This window comes from Boleophthalmus pectinirostris, unplaced genomic scaffold (assembly GCF_026225935.1).
Source record: "Boleophthalmus pectinirostris isolate CB_2022bp ecotype Guang Dong unplaced genomic scaffold, ASM2622593v1 HiC_scaffold_8, whole genome shotgun sequence".
NCBI classification, from domain to species: domain Eukaryota; kingdom Metazoa; phylum Chordata; class Actinopteri; order Gobiiformes; family Gobiidae; genus Boleophthalmus; species Boleophthalmus pectinirostris.
This window is the reverse complement of record NW_026571515.1, coordinates 14449242-14459246: the sequence shown is the minus strand read 5'-3', so window position 1 is coordinate 14459246 and position 10005 is coordinate 14449242. Positions and strand designations below refer to the sequence as shown.

General features: G+C 40.1%; 1 protein-coding gene across 1 annotated transcript; it reads left to right on the top strand.

Moving 5' to 3' along the window:
* The first annotated feature begins 64 nt into the window (after positions 1–64).
* Positions 65–9785, top strand: chmp4ba (charged multivesicular body protein 4Ba). Its single transcript, XM_020940810.2, has 5 exons — positions 65–376; positions 2810–2984; positions 3327–3441; positions 4497–4623; positions 5697–9785. Exons 1-5 carry the CDS (start codon positions 196–198, stop codon positions 5759–5761), a joined length of 663 nt encoding a protein of 220 aa, XP_020796469.1. The 5' UTR covers positions 65–195; the 3' UTR covers positions 5762–9785.
* The last annotated feature ends 220 nt before the right edge of the window (positions 9786–10005 follow it).

The following is a 10005-nucleotide window of genomic DNA, read 5'->3' as shown; positions in this document are numbered from 1 at the left end:
AACAAGAAAAAAAAGTCCCGATCAAAAAAAAAAAAAAAAAAAAAAAAAAACGTCAACAAGCCAAACCTCCTCCCGCCCCGATCATCTCCGCGAGCTGTCATCATCCTCATCCTCATCGGTGTTGTGACATAACGGCCAAAAGAGGACACATTACCCCCCGAAAATAACATTATTGAGAGATAAGGCGTCGCAGAGATGGCGCTGATCGCGAAAATGTTCGGAGGAGGCAAAGGAGGCAAAGGACCGAGCACTCAGGAGGCGATCCAGAAACTCCGAGACACCGAGGAGATGCTCACCAAGAAGCAGGAATTTCTGGAGAAGAAGATCGAGCAGGAACTGGCTCTGGCGAAAAAGCACGGGACCAAAAATAAACGCGGTGAGACTTAATAAGATGTCAACATTTGAGACAGCTGTGTGCTTTATTTGTGTTTCATTGTCCTGAGGTTAGCATCGCTGTTAGCTGTTACCATGGCAGAGGGATACAGATGTGGGACTGGAGACACCACCTGCTATTTCTGTCAACTTTGTGATTCTCTCCTAACAGCTTTATCAGGGTCTAGTCCTGGTTTAGATCTGGTTTGAGCCCGGTTCAACCAAGTCCTACATCTGCTTTTTTATACAGCTTTAATTATTCGCAATAAAGATAAGGTTTAGTGGTCAAGGGTTAATCCTGCATAATCCAGGTGTGTTTCTCTCATAGGTGGGGAAGTCTATTTTGAGATTCATGTTAGAAGAATACATAAGAATACAGAATGGTAGAAGAATTTAGTTAAAGAACATTGAATACCTGTTAAACTGTTGTAACCTATTCCAATATATGTTCTCATCTGTTCTGAACATTTTAATCTGAATGCTGTCACGTTGAGTTGCATTATATTATCGTGTAATAAACGTGGCAGAAGATTAGAATTGAATTAGTATCGATATCGGTTTCAGTTTACACCAGACCTGGGCATTGTACAGCTCCAGGGCCACATACAGCCCTTTGGCTGACTCAGACTGTTCCCTTTGAGCTACGTTGGAATTACAAAATGAACATATTTTATAATTTTATCTCATGCGTGCAAACTCATGTATGCAAGGGATGAAGAACAAAGAGGTAGAGCGCTTCACAGGTTCTTGAAAGAGTAAAAAATAGCAGTACAGGTGCTCTATGAGGATTAAAACAGTGGTCTTTAAACAGAAAGTTACCCTTACTGGAAAATGTGAAAATGAAAGTGGGCCACTTTGCCCTGACAAAGACCATCTTGCTGGTCAAAATGTGTTGACTTCATGCAATAAAGGACTTTTAATATATTCAGTCAGAGTGCCTCGGGTTTGTACGTTGCCCATTTTCACATTTTCCAGTAAGAGTAACTTTCTGTTTAAAGACTCATGCAGGCATTGCTTTTATTTTAAAGGTATTTTTAATGAAATTTTTTATAAGGCAACCTCACTTTTTCATTGCTTAGTCAAAATATAAACTCTTACCAGTCTTACAGCTCATCAAATAATCATATTTACTGCTTTTTTATAAAGAAATACAATTAATATATGCAGAATTGAGTTAAGCATTTCCACAATATTTTTTGTTTCTCATGTGGCCCCATGGAAAAAATAACTGCCCACCCCTGGTTTAGATCATAGACTGCGTAAAGAAGATAATATCCTATTTTGGTTTACACATTTGTGTAATAAGATCAATTATTGAACCATGCTGACCCAAAACTGGAAAATTAGTTCTGTAGTTACTTGAAATAATAAATAACAGTTACAAAACTATTTTGACCATACACTGTTTGTATGGAAATAAATTATATTTTCATTCTGTCCTGGTATTGCTCGGTATCAAGTATCTGCAGCTACTGAAAGCCAAAGTATCGAGATTGGTATTAGAACAGAAAAAGATGGATCCAATTTTATTTGCAACATTTGTCATGTATTTATTTATCAGTAATTAAAGTAAAAAGTGTAAATGCAGTCATCACTGTCAACATCGCTGTGTTTTCTGTTTTTCTCACCAATGCCGTGCTGTTCAGATACTGTGAACCTTTAATTTTAGAAAAGTAATATTCTGATACCACCAAATGAAAGAGCAACTGTACCGGAATACAGTTACTCAGTACTGTATGTATCATTTCCAATACTTTGGTACAGAGAAAAGATAGTGAGCATGAAGAATGTAGTGTAAAAAATGTAGCGTAATGTAATATTTACAAACCTTTTTAGTTCAGATGTGGGTTAAAATAGGTGAAGGTTCAGGTTTAGGCCAAGGTTAGGGAAATAGTGACTATGGTTAAAGTGTAAGTCTCCAGGAAATGAATGTAAGTCATTCATTCTCAGTAAACTGCCAAGTACAAAATACCAGAGCTCCTGCATGTTCCTGTAATTCAACCAGGAAATTGGAAATGCAGAGAAATCAGTTCTGGTTCTGTTCACACGTAACGCTGTTGGGCCAAGATGCCACGTTACACTCCTGGGTCAGGCTCATAGACTGAATATAAATGGACATAGATAATCCACCAGATGCCACGTTCGAAATAAGAAATGAGCATGGACGCGCTTCTGGCTGCATCGACTCTGGCCCCAGTTGAATTTACATTGATAAATTGTCGCCCGTCTTTCTGTAACTGCTGCTGTGAGCCTCGTCATTTTGGTCGTAAAATGTTCATTTTAACCTGCTCTGATCTTTTTATTTAGTTTATCTTCTTACTGATTCTTTACACAGTCTATGGTCAGGCTGCATGTTTCTAATGTAATTTCCCCAAGAAGATTGTAAACCCAGCGTGTCTGTGTGTGTCTGTGTGTGTCTGTGTATGTGTGTGTTTAGCGGCGATCCAGGCACTGAAGAGGAAGAAGAGATACGAGAAGCAGCTGGAGCAGATCGACGGCACTCTGTCCACCATCGAGTTCCAGCGCGACTCTCTGGAAAACGCCAACACCAACACAGAGGTCCTGAAGAACATGGGCTATGCTGCCAAGGCCATGAAGGCGGCACATGACATGTGAGTCAGCAGGCATCAGGGCATCAGGGCGAGTATCAGGACGAGTATCAGGATGGGCAAAGGGCGGATAAACAATAAACAGTCACAATATTTCCATTATCTGTCCACTTCTACAAGTAAAATCCTTCCTTTGGATGTATCACTGCTTCAGAACAGCACAGTTTAGGGTCCTGAGGTCAAAATGTTCCCAAAACTACAATATAAAGCTCCCCAAATGTTTCTAGATTTTTGTTCCAGTGTCAGAGGCTTTGTAGCTTCTGTCCCTGTTGCAGTTAATTCTGATGGAGCAGGTAGAGGAGTCACGACCCACTCCTGTGTTTGTGTTTGTGTTTGTGCTTTCAGGGACATCGATAAAGTGGACGACCTGATGGCGGACATCTCAGAGCAGAGAGAACTGGCCCAGGAGATTTCTGAGGCCATTTCCAAACCGGTGTCGTATGGAGAGGACTTCGACGAGGTCAGTCACCAATACTCTAAAAAAAAGATAATTACTGTATTTTTTGGACGTTGCTCCGGAGTTAAAGTCTCACCAGCTAAAAAATGCGTAATGAAGAAGGAAAAAATATATATCGCACCAGACTAGAAGTCGCACTTTTTTTTAATATAAAACAGGAACAGGAACCAACGTTTCATCTTGAAAGACAAGTTCTAGTAATAACAATAGAACAGAGAAAAACAGACTGTTAACGTCACATATGAACAGTTCTTCAGATAACTATAGCATAAACCAGTGTTTCCCAACCTTTTTTTCTGGGGACCCATATTTTAAAAGTCACAAACCTTTGGCAACCCAAGCCAATAAATGTAAATCACAAAAATAAAGGTGGTTTTGAACATTAATGAGGCTATTTCATTGTTGACTGAGTGATCATGTCTCTGAATAATTAGTATTACTCAAGTTTTAAACAATGAAAAACAGTCAGTGAAGCAGCAATAAAGTGACAGTGGTACAAGAGGAACAGGAGCAGCAGATACTGACAAACAAGACTAGAGCCTTTCAACGCTTCACTGTCAACATTTTAATATATAAGTTGCACCGGAGTATAAGTCGCAGGACACACCCAAATCATGAAAAAAAATGCGACTTACAGTATATTATATACATTTTCAAATTATTTTACCGCTGATGTGTTCCTGGTTTGTGACGTGTTACTGTTTCCCGTGACGGTCTCTCTCTTGTTTACATGACCTCTGCGCTTTGTCTCATCCTTTTAGTCTGAAGCAGTTTGTATTGATTTGTCCCAGAGGAGCTTTTGGTTTTTCTTCACTACAGATAATGGTGCTGGGAGTGAGACTGATGGATCTCTCTCTGTCTCTTTTTGTTCTATCACTGTCTCTTTTTCTCCTGTCCTCTCATTTCCTCTCTCTATTCTGTGTCTTCTTTCTCTCCCCTCATTCTACCTCCTCTCCCCATTCTTCTTTTCTCCTCTCCCTCCTCTCCTCTGCCCCATTCTCCTCTCTCTCCTCTCCTCTCTTCTCTCCTTCTCTCCTTCCTTTCTCTCTTTCTCTCAGGATGAGTTGTTAGCTGAGTTGGACGAGCTGCAGCAGGAGGATTTGGACAAAAACCTTCTGGAGATCGGGGGACCAGAGACGACTCCTCTGCCCAACGTGCCTTCCACCTCCCTCCCCAACAGACCAGGTCACACACAAACACACACAGACCAGGTCACACACAAACAGACCAGGTCACACACACAAACACACAAACACACACACACAGACTAGGTCACACACAAACAGACCAGGCCACACACAAAAACAGATGTAAATGCAAGCAGGGACAGACTGGGGGGGGTGATCATTTAAATAAGAAAACAAACCAACATGAACTATTTCTGATTGAACACATACGACTTTGCATTTTGGTCTTTAACCTTTTCCCATCCAACTTTCTTGTTTTCTGTTCTACGTCTTTGACATGTGGAAACCAACGAGTAACCTACTCTTCTTTGTCGGCTTTTAGGCCTACGAAATTTATGCTTGACAAATGGGCACATTATTGTATTAGCGCCCTCTGCTCTTAGCACAGCAAACAGTAGACTGTCCATGAGTTCGTCCGCCACTCCTCCCCTGAATGCAAGGAACAGCCATTTAAAAAAAGATGGCCAATGTCCAAAAGCTTTTTTTTTTTTTTTAAATTATGTTTTCGTAAAAAGCCTTTGTCAAAACATTTGTCTTGTGTTGGACCACAGTAGACAAAATGGTCGCCAGCCCAGGTGCTCATATCCCCACCAACGAACGAGAGGTCACCCAGTGAGGTCACCAAGTGAGATCAGCCCACTATAACTAAAAAAAATGCAGTGGTCAATACAACATCTGTTATTTATGAAATCCAGTATTAATATTTTATAATCCATAACAAGGGGCACAAGTTTATGTTAAGTTTTAGCTAAGTTAAAGAATTAAAGGTTCACTGTGCCACTTTTAAGATAGACAGGCCAGCACCTGTTTGTCTCTATGGTGATTTTAAAGCCTTCCCTGGGATGTTCCACACTCCGGTTTTTGAGCCTCCAGAGGGACAAGAAGAAGATGCCATCAGTGACTAAAAAAGCTATTTTTTTAAACTGTTGCTTTATGGACAGATTGTGTTAAAACAAAGCTCAAAAATAAGTCTAACTTCAGTAACAGAGCTTCAGACAGAGTAGTACCTTCAGTTAGCGTCAAACCAAGTATCAATTATGAGTAAATGTGACGTATTTTTTCTCCAAACAGCCAAGAAAGACGAAGATGAAGATGACATGGAGGGTCTGCAGCGCTGGGCTCTGGAGGCCATGTAACAGAACCAGAACAGCACCACACTTTACTTTTCACAGAAGAAGAAGAAGAAGAAGAGTGGAGAGGAGGGATGGAGAGAAGAGGAGGAGAGGACAGAGACTGAGGCGCTGTACCTTTTTATTTCTGTGGTACAACTCTGAAGGAGCAGGTTCTCTCTCTTCATTATTATTATTTTATGATATTTTAACCCTCTTGTGTCTAACCCAAACTAGCACTTGAAGGCCCATTTACCCGGGCTCCTTCTTAAAGCGCATATGACAGGTTAGACTCACGCCGTCAGAAGTATCACAAACCAGATACCAATCGATATTAAAACCATATCAAAACTAGACACTCACTGGAGCAGGTATCGATACTAAAACGTCACATTCACACAGAAATGAGCCTTTACTGAAAAGCTTTCGAGTGATTTTGAGCTGAATCAGGACTATAAAACTATGGATTTAAGCAAAGGAACTTGTGATTCGATATATTGTGAGAGCCCATGATACAGCAGTCCCTCATTTATCGTGAGGGTTATGTTCTAAAACTAACCCGTGACAGGTGAAATCCGTGGAGTTCTGTAAAACCTCTGTCTGTAAAGTCTGTAAAACCCCTCAGCACAAACTTTGTACACTTTTCTCACACAGGACAGTTACAACAATTTTTACATCCTTCTTAAAACTTATTGCTGCTGTCGTCCTTTTGTTATTTTCCTCCTTCTTTATGTAACGAACCGAAGATTCATTTATTCTGTAATGGAGCCCTACAGCTCCACACAGAATCCTGCATGGGTCCATTTTTGGAGAGCCACACCCGTGCAGTACAGGACCACACCTGCCCATTAACCTGAGATTATATCAAACTTTTGCGCTGCATATGCCACGGACTGAACCAAGTCTAAACCAGGACTAGCCCAGGACTAACCTAGGACTGATTCCAGGACTGAAGAGGAGGACTTAACCAGGACTAAACCAGAACTGATACAGGACTCACTGTTGAGACGGGCTCGAATGTGACCACAAGAGAAAGGACCAGCTCAGCTTCACACCTCACGGAGGTAAACACGGCCGTCGCCTGATCGCGCTTTATGGACACCCTGCTGAGCAGGCTCTCTCTCTTAAGTCCTGGTTTCAGCAACTATTTTCGGGTACACGACCCGGTGCAGGACTCTGCTACAGCGCGTAATCTCTCCCTTCCTTCAGCGTATCCAGAAGTCAAATTTTTTGTGCGATGGTTACATCTTCCTCTGCCTTTTGGGTGCGAGCGCAGGAGCCTTTGTCAGTGCAAAACGTTTCGTTGACATTGTGGGTTTTGTGGGGATAAAACTTGCAAACATACAGCACTTCAGAATCACTCTGATAGAGATCCAACATTTATGTAAATTTGGCTGAACACATTCTGTAGTGTACAGGAGACAGGAGTCTCTTAGCCAATCAGGACGCAGCGGGAGGAACACAGTACACGTTCATACACTGTAAAAAAAAAAGGCATGCAAAATTGCAAAAAAAAAATCCACGAAACAGCAAGACCGCGAAAAGTGAACTGCGATATAGCAAGGGATGACTGTAAAAAACGTATCTTTTCATGTTGTTTGCACTGAAACGAATCATGGGATATGTAATTCCCGATGTTTATAAGTTGTTGCTACTATAAAACCTGCATTTAAGAAAAGCATCTTGTGATTCGATATATTGTGACAGCCCACGATATTATTGTGAGACTTTTGACGATACAATATCACGATATTTCGGTTATTGTTACATCCCTACAGGCTATGGATTTAACAAACGTTGGATTTTTCGCTTCGTTCCTCAGTTGTGACGCTTCGACCAATCAGATTCAAATAGATAATGTGTAGACTCCATCCAGACCTCTACACACATGAATCTGGTGTGTTGACAGCAAGTGACGTTTCCCTCCAAACCAAGTCAGAATTATAAAAACGTGAAAACCTGTCATATGCACTTTAAGCACCTGCTGTGGTCTGAAGATGGCAGCTTTAACTGACGTTTAGTGCGTCAAAGGAAATATGAATTATTAGTATTATTAATATTCACTTCTTGTGTAACACGCCGTTTGATCCTGTTTTATCCCTCGTGCGGACGGTCGCCAGTGGTTCTTGAACGCATCACTCCCCCCTCACTGTTTCTGTTTGTAAAAATTGACCTTTTTCACAACGGCTGAAAGTGCTGCGATGTAAGGTAAACGTCACTTATGTTAAAGCTTTTCTATGGCAAAATATCTGTGGAATTGTCTTATTTTCCACCAGCTTCATTAATCTGCCCCATCACCAAATCTTCATCCAACAAGGTCCACAAAGGATAAATATTCTGTCCATGAAAAATGTATCCAAAACTATCAACGTAAGAAAGACGATTCAATACGGTTTTACATGATATATTTCAAATCGATTCAATACGGTTCAATAAAAAATAAAGTCTAAATCATGTCTGTGATACTAAAAGTTTTTGTTAAACCACTTCTTGTGCGAAGTTCATATGAAACACAAACATTTTACTCATCAAAACAGTGAAAATGTCAAAAGTGTCGCATAAGTGAGTTTCCTTCCTCTGAACAAGCAACAAAACTGTAGCGCTGTAACAAAAAATTTGGGAAAATATTGAGGATTTGCGTGTGATGTGGCCGTCGTGTAATTTAATGTTTTGGCGGTCAAACTGGAGGTCAGGGTTCGGGTTGATCTGGATGGTGTTTTTCAGTTACAGTATAATCCTGGCGACTTTAAACAACTCAAACGACATAAAACTGGCTGAAATCACCAGCTCTTTAGATCAGCTTCATTAGAAATGTATAAAGCTAAAGTCATCCTCCTGGGTTGTAGAATAAATCCCCATCTAATTCTGACAGACCGCTTTGTCAGTCTAATCAACGGTCACTCTGTGCCCAACTTCCAGTATCTGTTTTTTTCATGTTAGAGCTTCTTTCACAGGAAATAAGCAAACGTTTTGCTTTATCTTTCGCTGGCGATGAGGTGTACGTGAATAATGAGGGGATGTAATCTGGTGAAAGTGGGTTATTATTCTTCATACCTACGAGAAAAAAAATACTTTTGGTATTTATCATTTCATTTAGTGTAAATCCCTTCTTCATTTGTGTGGAGATGTTCCCTCACCAGAAATGAAATGTTGATTGCACAAATGATTGTACTCAGTGGGCTCCATCTCTTTTTTCATGTCACTCTCCACCTTTGTCTGCGATTTTTATCAGCCAGGATCCGATAGAAAGGTTTTTTTTCGCTCCTTCTTTAGCAAATTGACTCCGGGCAGAACATCCAACAGCAACACAGGTCAAAACCATTGTTATTCAATTTAAATTTTATCACACACAAATACTACACGTTGGTCCAGATGGATAGTTTGACCTCCAATATGGCGACATAAACACCAGGTCACACGTGGTTTTGTGACATAGATGCAAAACCTTACTACCAAAAAATACTCTTGGCAATATATCGATGCAGCCGCCCACAATATCAATACTGTATCATCCAATTAAAAAATGCGATATGTCGATATTTCAATATTTCTGCACAGCCTTACTGGTTATAATGGAAGGGCATTTGACATACAAAAATTCCAACTTTTTCCCAGACCACAGTTTGAGAACCACTGTCCGATTTTGTCTTTGTGTGAATTCTGAACAAATGAAGCATGCACTGGTGGAATAAGCTAACCTCGATTTGACCTGTTTGTGTTTTATTGTGTTTTCATTTCAAATATTCCTGTTGATTTTGTGTAAATAGAAACCACGCGCTCCTGTTTTCACTAATGATTTTATTTAGATGAACTGTCGGCAGCATGTAACCCGGCCTCGGGTCAAATGCACAGTTAAATACGAAGCCATTTTTAATTTGTCATGAAGTCACACTGAACTCCTCTTGTCAGACTAATACAATGGAGCCATTTGTTTTAGTTTGTTAAAGCCATAACAATGTACATGAAGCTTAATGGACTGAGTGACGAGTAAGCATGTTTTCATTTCTGTTTGAGAGAGTATTTTCAAAATCATTAAAATAATTTAATTGTTTCTGGGTGTTATTTCTTTTTTTTGTCAAAGCCACAAAACTAAATTAATATGAAAGTTTCTGTTTATTATACTTCTGATCTAAATTACAGAGGTGGGTGTAGTAGAGTAGACAGAAATTGTAAAAGTAATGTGACTTCAAAAATAAGAAGTACAAAGTAAAGGTCTAAGAAATTACTTAAGAGTAACTGAGAGTATTTGGGAAAAGTACTACTCAAGAAAG

Coding starts and splice junctions, on each gene's coding strand:
- chmp4ba (XM_020940810.2), top strand. CDS start 196: ATGGCGCTGATCGCGAAAATGTTCGGAGGAGGCAAAGGAGGCAAAGGA. Junction 377..2,809: donor CGGGACCAAAAATAAACGCG/GTGAGACTTAAT, acceptor GTGTGTGTTTAG/CGGCGATCCAGGCACTGAAG. Junction 3,442..4,496: donor ATGGAGAGGACTTCGACGAG/GTCAGTCACCAA, acceptor TCTTTCTCTCAG/GATGAGTTGTTAGCTGAGTT.